Raw genomic sequence first — 27,829 nt, 5'->3', positions numbered from 1 at the left:
ATTTACCTCCTCTGCATCACGTCTTTCTTATACCTGTGGTGTGCGGGCTCCATCCAATACCTACACTAGTTGTGATGCAACAGAATTTGCTGTGACCGTTGTGAATTATGGGTGGTGTGGTCTTTGCCAAGACGGTGGATTGTGGCCCATGCCTTCCTGCTGTTATTTGTCATTTGTCATTATGGTGTTCTCTATATCTTTTCGTCCTGGGCATGACGTTAAACTGTTCCGTTTGAGAGGACCGGCGACCCTCGAATGTAAACAGCCACGAAAGGAAACTGTGTGTGAGGTGTTCTCTATCATTTCATTCCAGACTTCACTGTCTATCTCCTGTGTTTTCCATTCATCTTGAGCGTTACACAGTCGTCTGATGTGCGGGGGGAGGTGCCGGCTAGCGCATAAAGGCACGGACGGGACAGGTGTTTTCTTGACCCATCCCGTGATGATGCGACAGGTGTCATTTAGGGCTGTGTCGACCAATTTGGTGTGACGTGATCGGCTCCAGCTTGAGCAGGAATACTCTGCTGTAGAGAAAGACAGGGCCATGGCAGTTGCACGGATTGTTTGTGGGTCTGCGCCCCACTTGGGAGTTCACTAGTTTTCACAGGATGTTATTGTGGGTGTTGACCGTGGCTTTTGTGTTCTCCAGGTGTTTTTTTGAAGAAGAGTGTCCTGTCCAGTGTAACTCCAAGATACATGGGGTGGGTATGGTTGGAGAGTTTGTGACCATCCCAAGTGACGCTCAGTTCTTTTCTCGCGTCTCGGTTCCTCAGGTGGAAGCTGCATAGTTGGGTTTGTGTGTCTTTCTTTTTCTGTCTTTCTTTCTTAGGACGGAGATCAAGGTAGACGCCATAGGAAGGCTCAACACTAGCCGATGCCCCTAGAGATCCATCCCAAAGCTTCCCTCAGGGAGCACAGCAAGCCAGCTAGCCAGCAAGCCTGCCCAGTCAGCCAACGCAGCCAGTCAGCTCCGCCAGTCAGCCAGTGTAGAAAGTCAGGCTGCCAAGCCAGAGCATATCAGCCCTTGCAGTCAGCCATTGCAGCCATACCAGCCTTGCTCAGTCAGCTCAGCCAGGCCTCTCTTGAGGCCTGGCTCTCTGTCTGCCTGGCCCGGTCTGCCCTGCCCTGCCTTGCAGCAACAGAACCAGCCTTTCTGGAAAGCCAGCCAGCTCAGAATGCGAGCTGAGCAAGCCAGTGCAGCAGCAAGCCCAGACTAGGTTACCGCAGCCTTACTGTGCAGCCACAGCCACTCAGTCTAGACCAGCAGGAGCTGGCCAGGCTCCAACCCTTGCAGCGCAGCCTTAGGCCGGACAGTCCCCCTGCCTGCACTTTGTTGCCTTCCTGGCCTGTCTGCCTGCCTAGGCGCCTCGGTCTTCCTGTCTGTCTGCCTTGGCCTGCCAGTCTGAAACTGGTTTAGACTAACTGCGTGCTTGCCAGCTGCGCTGGCTTGCTGAGCTCGTATTCTGAGCTGGCTGGCTTGCCAGCAAGGCTGGTTCTGTTGCTGCAAGGCAGGGCGGGGCAGACCGGGCCAGGCAGACAGAGAGCCAGGCCTCGAGAGAGGCCTGGCTGAGCTGACTGAGCAAGGCTGGTATGGCTACAATGGTTGACTGCAAGGGCTGATGTGCGCTGGCTTGGCAGCCTGACTTTCTACACTGGCTGACTGGCGGAGCTGGCTGGCTGCGTTGGCTGACTGGGCGGGCTTGCTGGCTAGCTGGCTTGCTGGACTCCCTGAGGGAAGCTTTGGGATGGATCTCTAGGGGCATCGGCTTGTGTTGAGCCTTCCAACGGCGTCTACCTTGATCTTCGTCCTAAGAAAGAAAGACAGAAAAAGAAACACACACACAAACTCAACTATGCAGCTTCCACATGAGGAAGGCAGGCAGGCACGCAGGCAGGCACAAGCTGCCTGCGTGCTTGCTTCGCCCTCCAGTTGCTGCTCCAGTTATTTGTTTTCCCTCAAACCCATCCTCAATGTGTTGGGTGAGGTTGAGCTCTGTCCAGCACAGGACGGGACGGAAACCAGCTTGGTCTTTAGTCAGCTTGGTGTCTATGAGTGGTATGAGGCGTTGGAGTAGCAGCCTCTCTTGTAGGTGATGCAGAGGAGGGAAATGGGTCGGTAGCTCTTTGAGGATGATGGGTCTTTGCCAGGTTTGGGGATTGCAACCACTTTGGCTTTTCTCCAGACAGAAGGGATGGTTTTCTGTGCCATGCATGTGTTCAGCATCCCCACGAGCCAGGTCTTTGCGTTAGGTTCCAGGTGCTGTATAATTTCTGCCAGTATGTCATCAATCCCTGCTGCTTTTCCGGGTTTCAACTTTCCCATTGCAGTTTTGAGTTCTTCTAGGTCGAAGGGTTTGGTTTGAGGGCTGGCTGATTGTGGTTGGTCTGATACCACTGTGCGATGGTATTCTCCTGTGGGTCGTGGCGGTGTTGGTTACGACTGTTGGCCACCAGTTGTGATGCAACAGAGTTCGCTGTGACCGTTGTGAATTATGGGTGGCTCCCTGAGGTCCTTGATCGCCATTGGGTCCAACAGTGGTCATTGAAGCGTGCACACACATGCACACATGCACCTACACACACAGGGGCACATGCGTATGCACACCTGGACCTTTAAATGAACAACAACACAAAAACTAAGGCACTGGTGTCGGACTTCTGCTTTACCGGAACGGGGTTCAACTCCCTGCAGTGCCCTGCTCAATGTGTTGTATTTCATTCATTGGTCCATGGTCTCAGGTCATTGAGCGGCGCGCTATAGTGTGCGATTCTTCATCATTGTTGAGGATTTTTTAAAGGTGAAAATCAAGAAAAGCAAAAGGCTATAGTCCATGGTCACGGACCGCATACTGGTCAAGGTCATTTATACTGGTGAAGATCATTTACTAGTCTTCTAAAGGTCATTTATACTGGTGAAGATCATTTACTAGTCTTCTAAAGGTCATTTATACTGGTCAAGGTCAATTACTAGTCTCATGAAGGTAATTTATACTGGTCACAGTCATATACTGGTCACGGTCATTTCTACTGGTCAAGGTCATTTGTACTTGTCAAGGTCATTTATACTGGTCAAGGTCATTTACTAGTCTTATTGAAGGTCATTTATACTGCTCAAGGTTATTGATCAATATCAATGACCTTGATGACCCCAAGGTCATTAAGTGGCATGCTATAGTGCGCGATTCTTCATCATTGTTCACGATTTGAAAAAAGGTTAAATCGCGGAAAAGCGAAAGGCTATAGTCCATAGTCTCGGAGGGCATACAAAAATGTGTGGTGCTATACAGGCCGTTCTGGAAAATTTGGGACAGAGGTTCATCGTTGGCATCCAGGGAGTGTGTGTGCAAAATTTGTCATCGACCGGGTTAATGGTGCTGGAGATTAGCTGTTAACAAACTGACGGACACACACACACACACACTCACTCAGAGTGCAAAACATACTCTATCCCCATGGCTTTGGCCTGGTGCCATGATACCGTTATTAATTATTGCCTACAATGTCAATTGTGAAATTACTTTACCGTTGCAATGCAAAATTTACATTTCAACGAATGGACCTCGTAAAACAAAACAAAAACCAAGGCACTGGTTGTGGTACTTCTGGTTTACCGGAATGGGGTTCAACTCCCTGCAGTGCTCTGCTCAATTTGTTGTATTTACATGGTTCATTTTTATTTTCTGCTCATTGTGTTGCCTTTTCATAGATGATAACCCCCAGGTTCTTTAATGTGTTTGCACTCCCTACAGTTAGGTTACCAAGTCTATTTATTTATTATTTCTGTTCACTAGAACTAGAACCAATTACCAAAGTAGGCTTTCTAATGACACAACTCGCCTTTGTTTTTATGTGTAGCAAAAACGTTCTTTTTATTTACGCCAAAGAGTAGAGGCTGGTCTGCATTCATGCGAGCGGGGAAGTTTAGAGTAACATAGCTCTAAATGAAACGCATTAGAGCTATGGACCAGAGCTAGTAGTCATAGCACTTCATGGTATATGCATAGTTTATATAGTTTCATTATAGATATATTAAACAGAGAGGACTGGAGTCAATTGGGTTATATTATGTTTAACACTAATTTGAAGCTGTCAAAATCTGACAGACTTCTGGCGGCCATGGCCACGCCCACCTTTTGGTAACGCCCACTTTCGGCCAAGCCCACAAAAAGGACCCCCCATGTCATTTGCCAGGCAGGCTCCACTCTCAGACAGATATTTGGCTCCGTCTTATGAGCTAATTTAGAACTTCCTGTCTGAGAGCTAGCTAATTTAAGACATCCGGTTGCCTTCAGAATAAAATAAGGTTATTTAATTCGTTAATTAAATAATTGTCAATGCCCCAAGGCACAGCACTTTTTTGAGCGTTGACCTCAGTAGAAGGTCTGCTGCCGTGAATTTTACACCTCTCCCACTTAGCGGAGAGTGGGGTGTGGTACAGGACATCTCCCCGAACGCGTGGGTATACTGCATCTACAAGTAGTACAAGATAAATTGAAACCATTGACACCTACTTCGATGGTTCAGTTGTCATCTATGCCGGGGAATTTAGCAGCTCTCATTCAAGCGTTTTTTCAAAATCCAGGTCACACATTTGATTGCAAAACAATCTGTGGTGTCACTCAACAACTAGTGAATAGCATCTTACTTGGCCTTAGGAATGCACAATGACCCATTAGATTTTATACACAAACTAGTAGTTTGGTTGAGTATGTGTGGTGTCCACACAGTTGTTCAAGCAAAACATACAGACATCTGTACATTCTGTGCCTGGACAGTTGAAAGCAATTAACAGAACAATAACGGAGGACAATTTGGAAGAAGATGATGATGATGTGGTTTTATGCAATGAAAGTCTAAATGACAATATGTGTGAAGCTATACCATTACCAATTCTAACATTTCTACAACAGACATCTGCTATCAAAAAATGTCACACACGGCTTGAAGAAGCAGCAGCGCAGGACTCAACATTTAGACGGAAACTTGAGAAATTCAATCTAGCCAACACATCAGTGTCATTAGTGTCTCAGAAATGTTCTAGGACAGAAGTATGCACCATATTAAATAGATTTGTAGAATACACACTTCGGTCTCCTTTCCTTGGAGATGACCTGCTTTGCCTGAAAAGTCTTAGTCTGTATAGTTGTACTCAATGTGGTGACAAGGCCTTACCATCTACAAAGAACATGTCACAATTCATAGTGCAGCCACTTGACGTGTCACAAAAAGGCATCTTAGACACTATTGCACAAATATTACCTGCTCAATCTGAACAATGTGAAACATGTCAGCAGGAAAAGAGCTTATCAACATATGAAGTAATTAACAGCCCACAGACCTTACTTATCCTGTTAAGAGCTGGCACAAAAATTCCAAAAACGTTCAATTTATCCTGTCTGTACCACCAAAATGAGTATGCTTTGACCAGTATGTGTGTATTTTTCGACAGGCCACCATATGCGTCATTGTACATCCTTAAAGATCATAAATGGCATATCTGGACAAATGAATCGAATGACACAGCAGGCTATACCTTTGAGCTGATGCAAAGAACATCCGCTCGACAGCACACAAAGACAGTAGTCACAAGTAGTTTCTATGTCGTGTCATACGAGAAATAATCAAGTTTCGTCAGGACAAACAAATGCATAAATGCACAGACAGATGCAATCAACGCACACAAGTGACACCCATTCCAAAGCTAGAGGTAACTCCTTGACCTGACTTAGCTTGCGTAGAGAAAGTGATTTCATGTCAATGCCCCAAGGCACAGCACTTTTTTGAGCGTTGACCCCAGTAGAAGGTCTGCTGCTGTGAATTTTACACCTCTCTCTCTTAGCGGAGAGTGGGGTGTGGTAGAGGACATCTCCCCGAACACGTGGGTATGTCCAGATAGTTGCCTCGCGGAGGCCTCTTTGTCCAGTGTCCATTCTAGGTCCGGAAACGGTACTTTTTGTCAGCATTGACCCCAGTAGAAGGTCTGCTGCTGTGAATTTTACACCTCTCCCGCTTAGCGGAGAGTGTGGTGTGGTAGAGGACATCTCCCCGAACGCGTGGGTATGTCCAGATAGTTGCCTCGCGGAGGCCTCTTTGTCCAGTGTCCATTCTGGGTCCGGAAACGGTACTTTTTTCAGCGTTGACCACAGTAGAAGGTCTGCTGCTGTGAATTTTACACCTCTCCCGCTTAGCGGATAGTGGGGTGTGGTACAGGACATCTCCCCGAACGCGTGGGTATGTCCAGATAGTTGCCTCGCGGAGCCGTCTTTTGTCCAGTGTCCATTCTGGGTCCGGAAACGGTACTTTTTGTCAGCCTTGACCCCAGTAGAAGGTCTGCTGCTGTGAATTTTACACCTCTCCCGCTTAGCGGAGAGTGTGGTGTGGTAGAGGACATCTCCCCGAACGTGTGGGTATGTCCAGATAGTTGCCTCGCGGAGGCCTCTTTGTCCAGTGTCCATTCTGGGTCCGGAAACGGTACTTTTTGTCAGCATTGACCCCAGTAGAAGGTCTGCTGCTGTGAATTTTACACCTCTCCCGCTTAGCGGAGAGTGGGGTGTGGTACAGGACATCTCCCCGAACGCGTGGGTATGTCCAGATAGTTGCCTCGCGGAGCCGTCTTTTGTCCAGTGTCCATTCTGGGTCCGGAAACGGTACTTTTTGTCAGCCTTGACCCCAGTAGAAGGTCTGCTGCTGTGAATTTTACACCTCTCCCGCTTAGCGGAGAGTGTGGTGTGGTAGAGGACATCTCCCCGAACGTGTGGGTATGTCCAGATAGTTGCCTCGCGGAGGCCTCTTTGTCCAGTGTCCATTCTGGGTCCGGAAACGGTACTTTTTGTCAGCATTGACCCCAGTAGAAGGTCTGCTGCTGTGAATTTTACACCTCTCCCGCTTAGCGGAGAGTGTGGTGTGGTAGAGGACATCTCCCCGAACGTGTGGGTATGTCCAGATAGTTGCCTCGCGGAGGCCTCTTTGTCCAGTGTCCATTCTGGGTCCGGAAACGGTACTTTTTTCAGTGTTGACCACAGTAGAAGGTCTGCTGCTGTGAATTTTACACCTCTCCCGCTTAGCGGAGAGTGGGGTGTGGTACAGGACATCTCCCCGAACGCGTGGGTATGTCCAGATAGTTGCCTCGCGGAGCCGTCTTTTGTCCAGTGTCCATTCTGGGTCCGGAAACGGTACTTTTTGTCAGCCTTGACCCCAGTAGAAGGTCTGCTACTGTGAATTTTACACCTCTCCCGCTTAGCGGAGAGTGGGGTGTGGTATAGGACATCTCCCCGAACGCGTGGGTATGTCCAGATAGTTGCCTTGCGGAGCCGTCTTTTGTCCAGTGTCCACTTTATAAAGTCCATGCACTCCAGTGAATAGCATTTATCCATTTAGATAACTTTATTATTATTATTATAAGGATTTAATTACTTATTCTTACACAGAAACATAATGTGTGTCTTATAGCATCATATAGCATCATTTAAATGCTTAATTTGTAGTTTTAATGTGCAAATTAAACTTTTTTTCAATACTCTAGAGGATACTCTTATTTTGAAGAGATCGTCCACCGGAAGTCTTAAATTAGCTCACTAGATTAGCTCACTAGACGCTGCCCGTCATCAGTATGCGCCCAACCTGTGTTGAGCTGCTGTTGTTGCTAACGTGAAGACGGAAGCCTCGCTCGATACATCATTTGTTAAACTTAAAACCGACCTTTGTTGGGTTAGGAACGGGTTAAACTTTACTTTGACCTTTAGTCTTTACATGTTTAAGCATTCAGAAAGTGTACGTGGAGGACGCGCAATGATGGCCGTGGTGGAATCCAGGGTGACACAGGAGGAGATCAAGAAAGAACCAGAGCAGCCAGTGGACAGAGAGAAGGTTTGGAGCTTTTCATTGATTCAATAACAGTTTGCAGTCAGGAGAAAAGCACAGGAAAGTAGTACAGTTCAATACAATGTCTGCGAGGAGGAAACCCCGAGAAAGCACTATATATGGCTTGTTTCCATTGGGGTCCTTCATATTAAATGTACCTGAGACACCTAGCTCCTTTCGGGACAGCCTAGTTTACCTTTTCTGTACCGTCGTCCCAAGAGGAAACGGTAAACTAGTAACACGGTTACAAGTCAAAGTCCAGTCAGCAATAGTCCAAACATTTAGATTCTAAATGTTTGGGCTAAGTCAGCAACACTAGATATTTTTTTTAATATACAAAAAAAATCTAGTGTTGCAAATTACGGCTATTCAAATAATACATAATACTTATGCCGAGAGCAATAGAAAAGCATTTGTTTCCACTGAACAATTTACAATTTAGGCATTTAGCAGACGCTCTTAATCCAGAGCGATTTACATTAAGCAAGAACAAAAGAAAAGCATGGGAATACATCACAAAAAAGCATTTATCATGAAACATGCGTAAGCTAAGAAAGTAACAGTGGAATATCTATATTATGAGACTATACATATAAACTATACATCTATACTACTATGCTATACATATGTACTATGGCGTGCTATGACTATATACAATGCAATTATAGTGCTGTCTACATAACATGCTATAAGTCTATCAAATGCTATCTAAGTCTTCAGAAATGCTATCTAAGGGGGTAGGATAAGTGCTATTGGCCAGACTGGAACAAGACTTCATAGATGTATTTGATCAAGTCTAACATTTGCACATCTGGATAAGAACTTACAAATTACAATACAGTACTATTTTTACAAGGCTACTACTACTAGTACAAAAGAATCGCTGCAAGCAGCGATAATGCAGGACCAAGCAGGAAGGCAATAAGAATAATATGCACAATTAGCCATAGAAACATGGAAGACTAAACTAAAAGAATCGTTTGAGGACAGGTAGATAGCAGCAGAGCATACATGTGTTTAGGAATGTTGCTGAAGGTTATGATATTTTGTCAGCTGACACCCAAACCAAAGAAACCATACAGTACAACATGTATTTCATTGTTTGATATCTCCGCGGTGGAATGGACAAGTTTGGGTATAAAAACGACAAGGGCAGACCCATTACTGTTGTGGATCAAGGTTATGTTATGTCATCTGACACCCAAACCATACAGTGTTTATTTAATTATTTTATATCTACAATGGTATATGTCTCCACAGTGAGGCTGGAAAAATAGCCTCGCAGTCTACTAACTAGCCTACTGGTAGGCAGGAAAATGTCAACCAGAATAACCCGTTCTGAGTGAAACTCCTCCCTAATGCCCCCCACTGCCTATAGTGGGGGGCAGGGTTCTTGAAGACACATACACTGAGACCCTGTATAGACCGATTCCGTAACGGGTCTCATGGTTGCAGCCTACATATTTCCTGTAGGCGGAGACGACAAATCTGCGGTTTCCCCACACCAAGCTTCTACTACAGTGAATGGAAAAGTGACTGATGTTAGTCTGCTTCAAACGTTACTCTTTTACCTGCTTTTTACTAACACTAACATTACAAAGATGCCCAGAACATCGGGATGAACCTGTGTAGTTTATGGCTGCTCCAACAGTAGTGGCAACATAAAAAAAACGGAATGTCAAAATATCTACCGTCTAGAGTCCTGAAAGATACATAACGTCAGTCTTACCCAATACCCAATCTTTCTGTTTTAGGAACACAAGACTGCTGTACTTTACAATACCTCATACTAAGCATTAAAGTATGCTCTTTTTTTTCAACACCAGTGGAGTAAAAAGTACAATATTTGCCCACAAAAATGAGACAAGACAGGCTTCATCAACATGATGCCAGAGTTCCACAGGGAGGGAAGTCACGCTGTCCTGTTGAGTTACATGTCTGCTTTGTGTTGTCTTTCCAACCAGACATGCCCTCTTCTGCTGAGGGTCTTCACCACCAATAACGGTCGACACCACAGAGTGGATGAGTTCACCAGAGGCAACGTTCCTGCAAACGAGCTTCAGATTTACACCTGGTAAGATAACTATTGTCTTTTTTTTATGCGTGCAAGCTATGACACTATGGAAGACACTCAAGACAGACATACTTGCATGAAGGTGGTGCAAGCTGGTAACCTGAGATGGCGGCAGCAGTGTTTTCCTCCTGCTCCTATCTGGACTCTCTCGGGCAGAGACGCCGTACTCTGATCAAATGCTGATCGGAGCGATATGCGGCCGCTAGAGGCGGAATCAACGCGAGACTGACCTATTGAAGCGCTGCCACAGCGCAAATGTAAACACAACCTAACAAAACTACAACTCGAAATTATTATGGAGATATCAGATTTGTCTGCTGCTTCCGGTTCATCGTTTTTGCTTGAGAGAGCCCAGATCAAGGTAGGAGGGAACTCAATACTGCTGCAATCTGGCGGAGTCAGGTTAGCAAGCTGGTACTGTGATGTTAATTTACTGACACACAGCAAAATCAGCAATGTTAATTTAAAATTCAACTCAGAGTTTTGCACTCTTGTTACAAATGGATAAATTATTTTCCTGTGTATTCGCATGTAGGCTTTGTGCCATGCTCCAGTCCTTTGAGAAGATGCTTTAGGATTTTCTGTGTTTCCTCACAGGACGGATGCCACCTTGAAAGAGCTGACAAGTCTTGTGAAAGAAGTGTATCCCGAAGCTCGCAAGAAGGGCACACATTTCAGTTTTGCCACAGTCTACCCCGACCTGAAAACCCGCGTCTACAGGTACATTGGTGCAAAGCCGTCGACCGTGTGTGTGTCCAATCACCTCGAGGTTAGGCTTAATATTGTTAACTTGAGTTAACAATATTAAAGTTAAGTACTCGCAACTTTTGCACAAAATATTATTTCACCCACTTTGACACCTGTAATCGTGTGACATGACAATGAAATTTATTCAGATTCTGAAGTGAATTAAAATAGTTTTTGTGACACTGCCTTCTTTGCGTTTCAGAGTGAAAAACATTGGCAACACTGTGTCAGGTCAGAAGGGCACAGATGATTCTATGACGCTGAAGTCCCAAAAGTTCAAGATTGGGGACTATTTGGACATAGCAATCACGGCACCCAACAGAGCCCCACCAATACTGGGTCGTATGAGACCCTACTAACGGTTACATCTTCGACATTCAGACGACAGCAAACACCGGCCTTGATTGAAACTGGGAACTTTCTTATATTCTAACAGTCACTCTAACCTGCAGGTGACAATGTTCATCACCCAATTGCCCTTAAATTGTGTTGCTTTGTTGGCATGTATGTGAGGTTTTTTTATAGATACAAACTCATATTTGTCTCTCAAGGTGCAGTCACACCGGATGCGATAAAAATCAATCCTGTCGCTCTGTTGCGTTCACAATGGATGCAACAGTTTCCCCACACACTGGCTGTTGCATTTATACCCAGATGTGACATTCCCTCCCCCCCCCCCCCCCCCCCCACACACACACAGACAACAAAAATAGTACACATCACAATTTGTTATAAAAGATAATATACATTCATACAAATTGTTTCATGTAAACAATGTATCTGAAATAACTGGTATAGCATTCACAGCATTTTGTAAACACTTTGAAAGAAAATGTTTTTTTTGGCAAAGTTATGGCAGAAGACCTTTTTTTATTTTATTTTTGATGCCTCCAAAACGAACTAAGCTATTATGGTAATCTAGGGACCATTGCCCACCTTTCCTGGAAATATGTCATTCCGTGCAGAGGTGTTCAGCTGGGAAAAACGCTTTTTATACCTGCTGTTTCAAACTCTAGAAATTTGTGAGCTTTTCTACATTGTGTAACCAAAGTTTTGTGTTGAGTGCAGACTCTGCTCTTCTGTTGGAATGCTGTGAATTAAAGACTTTATATAACATAAGATGGTGTTCTGTTCTATTCAAAAAGTCTATGCATATAAAACCACAATGGACTGTTTGTAAGGCAAATAAGTATTTCACTCTGGTTAGTTCTGATCTCACAGCTCAAGTGCAAGGAGGGCATGTTATGTTGAAAACTCATCATACAGTGCCTTGAAAAGGTAATTAAATTTGACCAAGCATGTTAACTTGAAATAGAAGCCATTGCATGAATACAAAATGCAAAGGTTTAAAATCTTGTTTTAATCCATTGCTTAAAGTACCTACTGATTATACTGGAATTATACAGTCTTCTGACCTTCCAACAAATGGGTCCTTGAACATTTTCATGGTAAGGACACCCAAATTGATATTAAGCCACAGACCATTTGATCTTCAGCAAAAGATGTTAGTACCTATTGTTGGGAGATGAATATGGAAGAGACTGAAACCTAAGATTATACATGGAGCTAACTTCTAGGTGGTGAAATAGTGAAAATGTTCCCATTTTTACCAGGGACCCACTGAAAACCCCTCATGGACCCCACTATGATGGGGCAAGTGGTTAGGCTGTGCACCACATGGGCTCAAATGCCTGAGTCCCCAGTTCGATTCCTCACTCTTCGTCTCCCGGCCTTCCCCCTCACACGGTCGCTGCCCGCACAGAATACAAAACTCTGATGCTGGCATTCAAGGCAACCAAAGGTATGGCTCCCCCATATCTTGCAAGTATGATTGAACCCTACAAACCCTCCCGCGCACTCAGATCAGCCAACGCAGGGAAGCTGGAAGTACCCTCACTAAAAACGCCGGGACAACGCTCCACACGTCCCAAACTCTTCTCCCTTCTGACTCCAAAACTGTGGAATGCACTTCCCATTGCAGTCAGAACTGCAGCATCACTCCCAATCTTCCGCCGTAGTCTGAAAACCCACCTTTTTAGACTCCATCATGGCCCATGGCCCATAGCACTTACCCTACCCCCTTAGATAGCATTTCTGTAGACTTAGATAGCATCTGATACAGACTTATAGCATGTTATGTAGACGGCACTATAATTGCATTGTATATAGTCATAGCACGCCATAGTACATATGTATAGCATAGTAGTATATATATATAGTTTATATGTATAGTCTCATAATATAGATATTCCACTGTTACTTTCTTAGCTTACGCATGTTTTATGATAAATGCTTTTGTGATGTATTCCCATGCTTTTGTTCTTGATTATTGTAAATCGCTCTGGATTAATAGCGTCTGCTAAATGCCTAAATTGTAAATTGTAATTGTCACATGTACAGTATCTGTATTCTGTACATATTGAATACGGGTGGGGAAAAAAGGGCTCTGGCACCTACAGTATGAGACGATGGAAAGAGAATCACGTCTGAAGTTTGCCAGAAAACATAACGGGTAAAAAGTGGGAAAATGTTGTGGCCTTATAAAATGAACTATGTACTAGTAAAATGTACGTTAATTCAGTGGACTGCAAAGTCGTGCAATAGCAAGAAATGTCTTTAGCCAAGCATTGCAATTAATAAATCAATTATATGCAAATGTGAGTTAGATTTATAGATCTTCACATGTGATTTAGGACTTCTACAGGCCATTGAAGTTTTTACTCCTTGAGCTGCAAACATGAAGCCTGCAGAGTTTTACCTGCAATTGTGTCTACAACAATAACTGAATTGAATTGATTACAGATAAAATATAACGCCTTAGGCAACCAATATACAGCATAACATTTAAAAAATGCAAAGCATTACTTAGAAAAAATAGTGCTGATCTGAAAACAGTATTGGTGCAGTTTCAAGTAAACTAATAATTTGCTGTTCACTGTTCAAGGTTGAGGGTTATATGCCTATAATGTATTTTCCCTAAAAAATACGGGGAAGCAGCTTTTTGCTTCTACGGGCCGACGGCATGGAACAAACTCCCACTGTACCTTCGACAGGCAGCCTCTGTAGACATTTTTAAAGCACAGCTCAAGACCCACTTCTACAACATTGCTTTTAATTGATCTTTAATTTTTTTAAAGTTATTCATGTCCTCACTGTATTGCATTACTGCTTGTTTTTTAATGTCTTTGCCTTGCTTTTCTTTTTTTTTTGTCCATTGCTCTGTAAAGCACTTTGAGCTGCATTTCATGTCATGAAAGGTGCTATACAAATAAAGTTTTATTATTATTATAATGGAATCATAAAGATCGCTGTACAGCTCACTTTAAGTCCATGGATGGATGTAAAAAGAAAAAGAAAAAAAATCAAGGCACTGATGCAATTAAAGCATTTATTAAATCAGTGACAACTTTAAAACATCCTAAACGGCATTAATTATATCATGGACATAGCTTCAAAACTTCCCCCAGGAATGAACAACAATCGACACGATCAAGAAAGACCCAGCCCAGGTGTTCATTTGGCGACCAGCCTGTATACCGAGTTCATCCCCACACCTCGCACCTGCTTGAGTCTGTTGAGCTCCGCCAGGCAGAGGAAATAGATTGGAGCCTTGCTCACAGCAGTGTCTAGACCCGCCATCCTCTTCAGCTCCAACATGCTGAAGTCCTCGTTTTCATCTGCAGGGGGCACCAAACACATGGATTATAATCAGACACTGAAGACTGAATGGTGTGTGGAGAAATAATTATGGTTGAGCACATACACAAAATCCTATCTCTCTCTCCACTGACAACTGTGGTTTACTAATATATATATATATTTTTTTTGTATTATTATTTAACTTTAACCAGTAAAAGCACATAGAGACAGACTCTTTTGCAAGTGGGAACTGGCCAAGAGGCAGAAACAAAATTACACTTCAATGCTACATCATACATGTCAAATTACACAACAGCCAAATCCATCCATGACATATACATATACATGTTATTTGTTTACATTTGTTTTCTTACAAGTTAATGTTCTCAAATAGAAACTTCAATTAACAATTTTGAAGATGTCTTATTTTTTAAAAGTTTTTCAAAAATGTATTAAAATAATTGTCTTATATTGGTCAAAATGTCAGCCATCTGTGGTCTAATGGGGAGATCAGCCCCATGGTCTCTACCCCAGAGAGACAGACGAGCACTGGCCTGTCCTGCTGTAAACCAACTCCCAGAGGTGAAATTGCTCCGTCACTTGAGATGATGTATCCTTTACAAAGTGACACGCCAGACAATGCACTTTGTATTCCAGCGCAGGTTCGAGCAAGGCCCAACTCCAAGGACATGCTGAATGACAAATGGCAGTCATCAAGGCTCCCAACCTTTTCTGAATGAGTGCCCATTGCTTACTTGAAAATCTTCAAAGTGTTCGCGGCCCAACCATCCGATCACTTAAAGGAGAATTCCATACTAAAAGGCTTTCTCACCTTTCTTTGTAGTTGTTACGTCCCCATCAAAGAGGTCCAGGTGTTATTTTGTGCAAAAGCTCCTTATTGGCTATTTCCCAAACCATAAGCCCTACATGAATTGCATTGAATTGAATGGGATGTATGGGGTGTTGTGCTAATTCACTTATTTCCATCGAAAGAAGTAGTAAACTGTGCCGCTTGGGTTATTATTTACATTATGAAGAGAGGATATATACAAAGAAATGATCATTTTGAGCGATGGAAATAAGCGAATTAGCACAACACCCCATACATCCCATTCAATGCAATGCAATTCATTTAGGGCTTATAGTAGGGGAAATAGCCAATAAGGAGCTTTTGCACAAAATATCACCTGGACCTCTTTGATGGGGACGTAACAACTACAAAGAAAGGTAAGAAAGGCCTTTTAGTATGGAATTCTCCTTTAAGTTCACAGTGCAGGTCGTCATTTATCAGTATCACAATGGAAACCATTTGTTCAAAGAAAAGAAAAAAAAAGTTTCTTGTCCTCAGTCCTCACGGCCCATCAGGGGGCCCCAGCCCACAGGTAATGGGAGTCGTTGGCATTACGTGCACGTCGTAACTGTTGTGAGAGTTGACTGTGTAAATGCTTACAGGATGGGTTACAGGCAGTGGTGTTTGTTCATGAAGAGAACGTCGTTGCACTCGTTTCTTCACCTCTTTTCCACACTCTCCATTGCATTAAAAAAAACGTGCATTGCCATATTTCGCGTAATGGCCCATACTCATTTCGTATGACGGTGTAGTACGAAAAGTAGCCGGCGTACGAGCTCCAAGCGTGTCCCATCTGAGCTTGTCAATCAGCCATTTTCATATACAAATGAGTACAAAGACTTTTGAACATACATGGTTTCCAGTGGTGGAACGCAGGTATTGTACTTAAGTAACATTTTGAGGTACTTTTACTTTCGTAGTGGAGTGGGCAATTTCCAATACTTTATACTATACATCTCGGATCCAAAAATTAGACTTTTACTCCACTACATTTATTTGAAAACTTTAGTTACTACCGGTAGTTACTTTGTAGATTGATTATTATTATAAAACTCACATTAACACTTTTTCAAAAGATTTGTATACATTAGAAAACTTGAAATACATGGGACAGAATGCCGGACTTTTACTTGTAACAGAGCTTTTCTACATTACATTATTGATACATTTACTTAAGTAAAGAAGTACTTTAGATTCCCGCTGGGGACGCTGTGGGCATTGGCGGCGTGTTCCCTCCTCCGCGTCATCAGTGCTCATACCCGAGGCGGGGTTGGCAAAAGGGCCTTTCTGTGTGGAGTTTGCATGTTCTCCCCGTGTCCCCTAGGCCTAGGGTAGGTACCCTCACAAAAGACATGCAGTAATCCTGTTCTCTAAAACTACCTCCCCCTGGCCAGCCAGGGCACCTGATAGATGGGAAAGGAACTGGTCGGAATAACGTGTTCCTTCCACTTGCTAAGTCCGGCCGGGGAATATCAGATGAAAAGAAGCAGCTTGGACTCCTCATGCATGAAAGGAATGGGGTTTGTCCGCTGCCCCCCCAGGTTGGCAGAGGAAGTGTAGCGCCCAGAATTACATTAGATAATTGACACTGGGTGAAAAAATGGGTTGCAAAATTGTGGGATAAAAACATTTAGAAATGTAATGCTTGAATCCAGCGCTTAATGAGGTCACATTGGTTTACCGCGTTTGAATGTAGTTGATAACACAGCCCTGGGTGTCAACTTACTCTTAGGTCAATCTTATGTTGCCACTTAAGCTGGATCCTTTTCAAGTAATGCATTGAATAAAACACATTGGAAAAGATACTGAATGTATTCAGCTTTCATGGTCCGTCTCTGCCACATTTAGATAAACGTTGCCAGATTGCCACAGTGGACGGTGACAAATTGCCAATTACAACACCGTATGCATGGAGGAATGGACAAAACCACGCAAATGGGATAATAAACAGCATTCCTGTAAAGTGTATGGGTCACATTGTAGAGCCTGGCACTAACTAATGCTGTCGTGGTTAAGGGGTTCTATTCCCAGTGTTTTGTCCAAAAGCCACTTCACTCTTTAATGGCATTACACGAAAATGTGTGTAATTGTGCGAGTGTGCCGCCAGCTGTTGATGTAAAAGAGCATCCGTCCTTGGACAACATTCTCTTGATAAATGGCTGGTGTCTCTGGAGCCACTGTCCCTGTGTCTCCCTCTCACCAACTAATCTGTCTCTGTCTTACAGAGAATGGGCTTTTAGTCTGTGGAAAGTAGGAGATATAGTGTAGTGGTTAAGCCTAGACTAGCTCAGACTGACGATTCACATGGAGAGGAAACCGTTTTAAGCCCGATTCATACTTGCATTGTGAGCTTGTAGGTCTGCTATTTTTGGCACGCCACACCATCATATGAAGGAGCACAAATGTAAGAATGAAAACGTTGCGGAGAGAAATAAACATGGAATTTGTATTTATTCCTAGATCAGTGGTGCTCAAACCTTTTAATTTCAACGACGCCCCATAACTCAATTGTGAGATCTCTGAATATATCCACACCTAAATGTGTCGATTTGCTTTGATATTGGGCAGAAAACAGACAGACAAGTTCCAACTAACCGTGTTGTGAGTCAGCAGCAGCTTGGTTGAGCTTTTGGACGGCCTGGTTGAGGTTGGACAGAGGCATCTGACGAAGGTAGCTGGGCAGGCGCTGGAACTCAGCCTGCGTCACCTCGGATATGACCTTCATGGCTCTTCTGGAACAACATTACAAACAAGCCCAAACACACTTGTTTGTACTACTATAAGTTGTGTAAGGAAGGACATCAACATTTTTAGCACAGCAATTTTATAAATACATTTGTTTGTTCTTTTGTACTTAGTTGTGCGCCGGTGTTGCACACTGAAAATAATACCTAGTAACCTCTAAATGTAATTCTAAGCAAGTGTTGCAGTTTTTACCTGTTTTCCTTTCCTGGAGGTCTGTGGTTTGGCAACACTACTGCCATTTTCCGTTCCAGCATATGCTGAGGTATGAAAGAAATTGAACAAATTAATTCATAGGAAGAAAAAAAATATTTTATCTGTGCAAAGCCTTTCTGAAGAAAACCATTTAATTTACAACTCCATGAAATTCAAGTATCCAATATATGGATTACTTCATGAATACATACCTTTAGACTAAATAGTTGTTTTCTTGCATACAATCTGTATATGTTCATAGGCAAAATATGCAGTATAGCTATATCAGAACAAGGCCACTGCAAAGTCTTGCTAAGAAAAACTGCTGAACTCAGCACAGTGTTAAACAATTTCACGTTTTCTTTAGTCAGGTGCTAGATGAAATCCTTAAGTTTGCACACAAAACATTTGCAAAGGCTGACTACTATGCACACTATAAAAAATAAAGGTGCAACGATTGTGCAGGAGGAGAATGTGCTTCAATGACATTTTTAAAAGCATGTCTGTCTGAGGTATTCCTTGATGGCTTTAAATAATAAAGTAGACAAAAGTATAGAGGTAGCCTTGGAGACTCAGAGGACACCTTTTTAAATACATTTTCTAAACAAGGTTACAAGGTGCTTCAAATCCAGGGTAGACCAGGAAAGTTACATAGTGCAGCTTTAAGAATGAATTAAGAATGATTACATGAGATGTGGCCTTAACGCAGGGCTTAAAGCCAAAAAGAATCCCAAGACTGAAAATTACTTTTTGCAAATCTTAAATAACCCCTATGAAATCCCCAGGACTGAGAACTTTAAGCCCTGTGAATGGCAGACTTACATGAATGTTGGTCAGTGTCTCAGAGCTGAGGTCTGGCATCACGGGGCTCTTCATGGCGTCGTCCAGCTTCAGACTGGGAACACTGGGCTCCATCGGCTCCGTTTGCCCACTTGCAACACCCCTCTGCAGGGACAACAGGAAGGACGAGGGTGAGAAAGACAAACAAAGTGAAAAAACGACTAAGGCCCCGTTTAGACTGCAGTCACATCCAGTCAAATCTGATCTTTTGGCCCAACCAACTGTTCACACTGCATTTGCAAGTGACCAGATCTGATCCGTCACAGATCTGTGACTGGCAGCCAAATCCAGATTGGAATCTGATTTGTTTAAACAAGTCTAAACACAAACAAGTCACATGGAATCTGATCATTCAGACTGAGACGGATCACCTCAAATCAGATTTGAAACCACCTCTGAATGTGATTCAAGTCACATTTTTGTAAAAGATCGGATACCATGTGACCTGGATGTGGCACAGATCTGATTCAGACTAGATTTGGCTGCCAGTGTAAATGGGGCCATTTCAGTCAAATGTGACTTGTTCTTACACTTCCTGAGAGCTGTAGCCACAAATCAGACTCGAGGACGGGCGTCTCGGGCGTACGCACGCGGTCGTCGAGTGACATTTCTGGAACGTCGTACTCCCAGGGTCTCTGGCCGGGCTTTGAGCGGTTGGCAGGCGTGGGAAGATCCCAGTCAGGCTTTCCACCATCTGCTGGGACACTGGCGACCCCTGTGTGTTTCTCACCCTGGGAACCAAAGAACAACGCTCATTCAAACCAACAAGCAAAAAGGAAATTTGCCCCAATCTACATTGTAAAATCCTCAGTGCTAAATGAACGGTGAGTGTCCAAACGGAACCAAATGGTTGTACACACAGACAAATGTACAGTACACACTCATGCTTTATGCACTCGTTTCATTCTCGTGGTTTTCATCGTTCTGTAGAGAGCACTATGTAACCTTGTTTGAAAAAGCTCAACACAAATAAACCCATTATCATTCATACCAAGCCGAGCACTCTGTTCAGGTAGACCTGGGGGACCTCAGGAGACTTCAGGGGCATGCAGAGGGCCTGCTTCTTTAGGAAAGGGCTCTCCTCCGGTGGTGGTGGTGAAGAGGCGCGTCCATACGCTCCTTTGCTCCAGATACGTGAGACCGAAGAGTTAGGAGATAGAAACATTCCATCTACTGGAGAGAACAAAAACAACACCACGAGAGCAAGTTCAACACGGTCTGTCCCAAATGGTAAAAGTGGCTTGGATTAGTGTCTTATAATACAATACACATCATCTAGCACGTTTCTGCCTGGGGACCCCCGGAAATGCTTTGGCCATGTCTCACACCACCCGCCCCACCACCAATACAAATTGACCGATACAATAACATTAATAATAGAGAAAATACATCATAAATAAATACTTAAAAACAGATATAATCATTATGGAAAGTTTAGGCATGTACTATGTCATGTTAAAATGTACACTGAATAACTCAATTGAAATCAGATCCTGAACAGAATTATGAATTAAATAGTATTATTTATGGCAACCAAAATAAAGTTTTGTAGACAGCCGGTCCAGTGGGGAAAGGAGTCGCTGATCCCATAAGGCAAAAGGTTGTAGCAGCTACAAGCTAGCTCCTGAGAAATTGTGCTTGAGCAAGGCATCGTTTAATGGAACCTCTTCACAGCAACATTCAGCCATATTTACCTGTCAAAATGGCTGCTGTGAAAGGGTTATAGACTAAAGAGTACAATTGGCTAAAAGTGGCCAAAAGTTTAAGATGAAGATGTATAGAAGGAGATGCCGACCCCAGGAAGAGTTCTGCTACTTTTGTGGCAGCTAAAGGGGGTCCGAATTAAATACAGGAATAAAGTTGTAAATCTCAATGTAATTGTAAGTCTCAATTGTCATACCAGGTAAAGCCGAGCCATCAGTCCCAGGGTGGAGTGCAGAGACAGTTGAGCTGCACATGACAGAAGAACTTATTTTAACACAATAAAACTGAGTAAAACTGAAGCATTCAGCTATTGTCCCTTTCACACAAAGTATCCCTCACGAAGAAAGAATAATTATGAGAAATACACATGTGCAGGCTTCAACATCACAAAAGGTTTTTTCAGGCTTTTTTTTATTTTATTTTTCAACATAAATTATAAAATATCTGCTTAAATAATATATCGGACAAATAAGTGGTGACCAATTAATTGCCCATGCCTATAGTATACCACGCTGACCTCCCAGCAGCCTGAAGCTCCACGTCTTTCCTCTGCAGATCCATGGTGAAGTCATTGTTCAGACACATGGTGTGCTCAGAGTACAGGCCGAAGTACGGCGCCTGGGGGGTGTGCACCTCGTCGTCGTCGTCCATGCGCAGCGTACACTTGGGCGTCTGGGGCATGACAGCGGACACGTACAGGGAGGGCGGGAAGTACGGCGAGGGGGCCGCGACGTCAGGCCCCTGGAGTCTCTTCCTGAGGCCATATGGTGATAAATCTCATATCGTGATCAAATGTCTCCAACGATATGCCTTTTCAGAGACATCGTATATATATATATATATATATATATCGTGATACAGTGAATGCTCATTCTATGATTTGCAGTTCTATACCTTAATTCATAGTTTTGTAGAACGACTGTTTCAGTAGACAAAAGAGACCAAAAAAGTATTTTTGTCTAAATGTTCCGTTCCTCCTTTTTCTTTTAGAATGTGTTAACTTGTAGGTGGTTCTACTGTTACTAAGTAACTTGAAAAATAACCCTAAAACCTGCATGAAACAAATATCGTGATAATAATATCATTGACAAAATATTCCATCTCGCCCACCCCTACCTGAGGTCCACCTCCGACAGGCCAAAGTCGGCGAACTGAGGGCTGCGTAAATACAGGGAGGAGGCTGCGGCTGCTGCGGCTCCGCCCCGGGCCACCGCCGCTCCGCTGAACTCCGCTTGGCCTGAACCGTCCACAGCTTCCACTTCCATCATCCTCCTCCTCAGGTTGGCCTCCGACAGGCCAAAGTCGGAGAACTGAGGGGTGCGCTGGAGGTCGGCGGCGGCGGCTGCTGCAGGGTGAGAGTCCTCCTCGTCTCCGACCTTCTCTGCATCTTCAGATGCTCGTCCCGCTTTCTCATCACCAGCATCCTGCTGCTGCTGCTGCTGCTGCTCTGTTCCTCCTTTATTTGTGTACGGCAGGGAAATGTGTTAATAGAAAACGTGACGTGTTAATAGAAAACGTGACGCGTTAAACAAAAAACATTAAATTAAAAACACGGATGATAAGATAGTTCTGTCAAACAAGTCTATGAAGCGATGACAGCTATGAAGAAGTGTAATTTGTAACACTATTATACGTTGATGTCGGGAGGAAACCCAACTCCCTTTTTGAGGGGTTTTGTTGGGCATAAATCAGTGCTATTGAACACCCTTCACGTCTGTGTGTTGTTTCATAAATCACTGCTATTGAACACCCTTCACGTCTGTGTGTTGTTTAGAAGATATTGGACCAATGGAAAGTAGTAAAAAGTGCTTTGGACAAAACTTCTTAACTCCATTGGACCCTCAAAATGTCTGCTAAAGCAACTAACTCCACCACCTCTCCCCCTCTCATGGAAGTAATTGACAATATATAAAGTTACAAGACCAACTTTGATGAGGCTGTATTGCTTTGTTTGAAGAATATAAGGTTTTCTTAATTTCCTGAAAAATATATATATTTAATTTCCTGAAAAATGAACATTTTGGAGTTATGGGGTTTCCTCCCGACAGCAGATATATAAAATGTAGTGGGGGTCCTTGTTTCATCTCTCATCAGCTAAGGGGCTGAACAAAGACCGGCCCGCTCTAGAGCCCTGCATCAGGACTCCCGAAGGACCTTTTGGAGACGCAAGTGACCTTTTGGAGACAGCTGCTGTGGGAGCACAGCACCACAGCAGGTGGGTTTTAAATACTGTGTGGAGGGTACAATACAGCTGGCTAATATCTCTCTATGTCCTTGACTACAGTAAAAACAGGCTTCAGGTTTGATAACAAGCAGTGCCACATATATTAAATGGTTTTGCAGTAAAAAATGACTGTCCATCTTATTTTCTTAGTGCACATCTCTCTTCTCTAACCACTTAAGCCCCATTTAAAAATGTGCAGATCTACAAGTTCACAAATTCAGTTCGTAGATTTGCCTCTTTTAAGATTTGTTTTTTACTTGGCCTATAGAGCTTCACAGTCCCGCTACCGACGAGAGGCCCGGAAATGAATTCCCCATTAATTTTCCCCATATACTTTTCAAAAAGTATTTATATGAAGACGTTTATGCCGCGGACAAAGCCAACTCGGCTTGTGACAAATCATGACAATAAATGTTTTGGGCCGATCAAATAATGACTAAGAAGAAAAAAAGGCAGGATACAACACTTTTTGCTTTGATTTTCTTCTTACAAATCCAAAAACATGCGTTTTATTGTCATGATTTGTCACGAGCAGAGTTGGCTTTGTCCGCGACGTAAACTTCTTTAAATAAATACTTTTCGAAAAGTCTATGGGGAAAATGAACGGGGAGTTCTCTTCCGGGGCTCTAGTCGTCATGAAAGGGGGCGGGACGCTCTATAATGGCATGGCCAAAATGGAGACACAACGGTTGAAAGTTGTCTGACATCTCTGCATAGTTCACTACTAAATCCCACCGGCTATACCCTCTTTTACTTACTTAGTGTTTTCTGGGGAGCCTCATGGTAGCCGTACTTCTCACAATGTTTTCGAATGGTCTCCATGTCTTCACCAACTTTCCGTTTCATCACCATGCATGCATCAAGGAAGCGTTTAGTCTCAGTCACCCTCTGCCTCTGTTGCTTCAGGTCAGCCTCCACCTGAGTCTGTTATGAAAGCATTAGGAATAGATCACCCTCTTCCTCTGTTGCTTCAGGTCAGCCTCCACCTGAGACTGTTATGAAAGCATTAGGAATCGATCACCCTCTGCCTCTGTTGCTTCAGGTCAGCCTCCACCGGAGACTGTTATGAAAGCATTAGGAATCGATCACCCTCTTCCTCTGTTGCTTCAGGTCAGCCTTCACCTCAGACTGCATTATCACTGGCACTGTGGTTCCACTCACTATCCGTGGTGGAAAGTAACTAAGTACTGTACCGTACTTAAGTATAATGTTGAGGTATTTGTACTATAAATTGTACACATTTTTCCAATACTTATATTTAATAATATTGTAATGAATTGCATTTTTCTAATGAATTGCATTTTTATAGCGCTTTCCCAAGTGCTCAAAGCGCTTTACAATGGTTCATTCATACATTTGGAGGTGAAGCGGCAAACAGTCGACGCCAGCGTCCTCACTTCCTACATTCACACACCAATGGTGGCGAGCTCACACCGACCGACTCATTGGAGGCAATGTATAGGGTTCAGTGTCTTGCCCAAGGACACTTCGACATGTGGACAGGAGGAGCCGGGATTCGAACCGCCGACCCAGGGTTCATTGGACGACCTGCTCTACCTCCTGAGCCACAGCTGCCCCATTGTACTTTTACTCCACTACATTTATTTGAAAACTTTAGTTACTAGTTGTAGATTTTCATTATTATTACAAACATACATTTACCACATAAGAATTATTTACATTTCAGACATTTGAAAATAGACGATCTACATCTATAGATCTGCTATTTTCAAAAAGATTTTCAAAAACAATAGTAAACAACAATAAAAGTAGTATCGTAAAGTAATAGCAATAGGATTCAAAATACATTTTTTTTTAAGTCTGGTCGTTTGCACTTGGGCGGTCTGAGATTTGCATAATGTATTAGCAAATGACTTGCTTACTAGTGAATTGCAAATTGCTCATTAAGGTTATGTTACTCTGTTACATGACTCTCTTTGACCTGCATGAACACAATCTGAATTAATTAGTATCATTACACCTGTGTTTAATCTATTTAATGTCAAAATGGCTGCTTAGAGGTTAACGGGTAGAATGACAAACCAAGACCAATTTTGTAGTCCACTGCCCAATAAAAAACTACAGCATGGCCAAAACATGGCAGGCTGCATTAAACAGACCATACACTGATGCAAGACAGTGTTTTTCAACCGGGGGTCCTAGCCCCACTTGAGGCCTTGTTCGTTTGCAGGTAGCTCAACACGTTGCGGCGTTCCCAATATGAGGCCTAAACCACACCGCTGCAACTCCTTGCAACAAAACAAACCACACTCCTCCTTGCAACATGCCATCGGGAATAATGGTTGCAAGTAGTTGCATGGCGACCCTCTGGTGTGGTTAGGGCTTAAATTATGCCGTTCAGAGTCAGACTATGGATAGTAGTGTCCACTATGGAAAGCAAAGTTCTTTGTTTACCCAGGGAAGTGGACTAAGCTCGAGATGCTTGTTTACAGCCACACCCTGCTCATAGAACATTTCATGGTAGGGGTTCAATGCCTTGCTCAAGGGCACTTCAGCGGTGGTAATTTTAACGTGCCGGTCCGGGGATTTCGAACTGACGACCTTCCGGTATCAAGACCGCTCCGCAAACCGTTCGGCCACCGCTGCCTCCACTAATAGTGCGTGTAAATGTTGTCCAGACGCTTTTCAAGCAGCCGGCAAAAGCAAAAAAAAAAAGAACACCTACCTTAAATTCCTTAACTTCAGAGCTCAGCTCATAACACGCCCGCATGGCTCTCTGTTTCTTTTCTGAGGGAATAAGCACATGTTGAGTTTAATCAGTGGTTCTGAAGTTTTTCATGTCAAAGGTCGGACCACCAAACTGATTATGTATTATACAATGTTTTCAATATTTGTAATATGTACTAGTCACTAGTTATAAAGTAGTTATGACGTTTTCCTGGAGCTCCCACTTCAGCCATATACATTTCGGCCTTTTGAAAATAGCTGCTCTGCACAATGCATCACGATACGATACATTGTGAACTTGTAGATCTGAAAACTTGGACATAATTCTGCATAATGAGTAGGATAATAACAGTACCACAGACTAAAAACAGTCTAAGTCCAAATTTCATTCTGACCCCTCCACGAAAAGGCCTCGTTGTCCTGACCCCTTATCTATCATTTATACATTATGGATCAATAGTGTGGACTTATAGACGGTTTTGTCTGTGGCAGTGTGCAAAAGAGAGCAAAGAGAGAATAAAACAGATTCAAGATCGAGCACCATCAAAATTAATGTACAATTGTACATCTTATCTTGTAATCTTTTCTTGCTATAATACCAGCAGCATTTTAATTGTTTACCATAACCACCCAGACCCAAGTAATAGCTGCTACCTAACTTTGTGCAAACAAACAGCTTCACAGTGCATTTCTCGTTCTTGACAGTTAATTCTAGCCTAGCCATGGTTCACTTCACATGACTGCTCGTACTTCACGAGCTGTCATGATAATCATGTCATGTTTCTAGCCTAGAATTTGGATTCTGGTCTCGTAGATGTATTTGATTCTTTCTGGCATTTTCAATCTGTCAGAATCGATAAATACGATTATCTACGAGAGTCTAAATGTTAGGCTAAGTTCGTTCATGTACCCGATTGTACTTATTTTGATATATTTTGTACTTTTACTCAAGTATCCTTTACTTGTAACAGCATTTCTACATTGCAGTATTAATACTTTTACGTATTAACTAACATTTTCGGTACTTTCTCCACGTGACTTGTCCATTCGTCATGTTGTTGAAGTTGTTCAGTGTTTACAGACAGTGTCATCACTCTAAGTCTATATTTGTACATACCCATACGAACCCACCTCACCCCTGCCCACTTTGACAGGCTGGGATGGCTTAGGGTCGACGACAGAGTACAGCATCTTGCAATGGGTCTGGTCCACAAGATTCGATACACCACCAAGATACCCATGTACCTGTCTAAATACTTCCTTAATGTAAACGAAGTCCACACCCACAACACCAGAGGGAGTGCAACAAACCATGTACAACCCAGATTCGGCACAAACAAGGGACTAAATTATTTTCGCTCCTATGCCACCAAAATGTGGAACGCCCTACCAACAGTCATTAAGACATGTGAATCCCTTGACTCCTTCAAAACCGCTCTCAAAGGGCACCTACGGATGGCTGCAATTCGAAACTGGCCTCTGTAAAATCTGAATCCCCCCCACCGCCCCCCCTTTTTTCCCCTCACTGTAGTATCCTTTCCCTTTTTGCTTCCTATATGATGAATTCCTGTTCTGTTCTTTAACTACATAGAAGTGTCTATTTGTATGTCTCTAAATGTTTTGATGAACAATGTGGACCCTGTTGTAAACAAGTGTAATGCTTAATTGGGTCGTCCACTCACAGTTAACAGTCTTTGTATTGAGTTTGTGCTTAAAATGTACTGTCAATTCTACAAACTGTTAATAAATATTTCAATCAATCAATCAAAACATTGTTTAAATGTTCTGATGAATTGAAAATGGTGGACACTGTTGTAACTTGTAAACAAGTGTAATGCTTTACCAATGTGTCGTCCACAGTCAGTAACACTAACAGTCTTTATATTGAATGCATCATGAGTTGTGCTTTCATGTGAAATGTACCCATTATTCTGCAAACTCACCGTCATCATCATCATCGTCGTTGCGGGTATCATAAGCTCTCTGGAGCTCTGCGCTTCGTGTCTCAAGGTTCACCGCAACCTTTCTGAGCTTAGCGAAGAAGCGAGACGTGGGGTCCATGTCTGTCTGTTTGTTTGTTTGCGTCCAACAAATACAGAAAATGTCAACTATTATTAAACTGTTCAGTGTTCAGTGTTCACCCTAGTCTGTCCGTCTGGGGCATGGAGTATTCTGGGGACAGTGGGGAGGGACAAACGCTTTTTTCGAATGAGGCGCCGTTTCGTTTTGTGTACCTCCGGTTTGTTGTTGCTGTGAGCAGTGTTGC

At 43.2% G+C, this 27,829-nt stretch overlaps 2 protein-coding genes across 2 annotated transcripts; one reads left to right on the top strand and one right to left on the bottom strand.

Moving 5' to 3' along the window:
* The first annotated feature begins 7,641 nt into the window (after positions 1 to 7,641).
* sap18 (Sin3A-associated protein) lies at positions 7,642 to 11,800 on the top strand. The gene is made up of 4 exons (XM_083776395.1): positions 7,642 to 7,866; positions 9,825 to 9,934; positions 10,532 to 10,654; positions 10,884 to 11,800. The coding sequence occupies exons 1-4, from the start codon at positions 7,750 to 7,752 to the stop codon at positions 11,038 to 11,040; spliced, it is 507 nt and encodes a 168-aa protein (XP_083632521.1). The 5' UTR covers positions 7,642 to 7,749; the 3' UTR covers positions 11,041 to 11,800.
* Positions 11,801 to 13,670: 1,870 nt separating this feature from the next.
* On the bottom strand, positions 13,671 to 27,686 carry ska3 (spindle and kinetochore associated complex subunit 3). The gene is made up of 12 exons (XM_083776068.1): positions 27,507 to 27,686; positions 25,562 to 25,623; positions 23,634 to 23,799; positions 21,768 to 22,107; positions 21,169 to 21,405; positions 20,848 to 20,897; positions 19,939 to 20,120; positions 19,478 to 19,678; positions 18,930 to 19,052; positions 18,108 to 18,172; positions 17,766 to 17,902; positions 13,671 to 14,358 (listed from the first exon to the last, which is right to left on the bottom strand). The coding sequence occupies exons 1-12, from the start codon at positions 27,622 to 27,624 to the stop codon at positions 14,195 to 14,197; spliced, it is 1,845 nt and encodes a 614-aa protein (XP_083632194.1). The 5' UTR covers positions 27,625 to 27,686; the 3' UTR covers positions 13,671 to 14,194.
* Between the last annotated feature and the right edge of the window lie 143 nt (positions 27,687 to 27,829).

Source organism: Protomyctophum parallelum (genome assembly GCF_964188405.1).
Source record: "Protomyctophum parallelum genome assembly, chromosome: 11".
Taxonomy (NCBI): Eukaryota; Metazoa; Chordata; class Actinopteri; order Myctophiformes; family Myctophidae; genus Protomyctophum; species Protomyctophum parallelum.
Note: the sequence above shows the minus strand (reverse complement) of the source record. Positions and strands in the feature narration are given on the sequence as shown.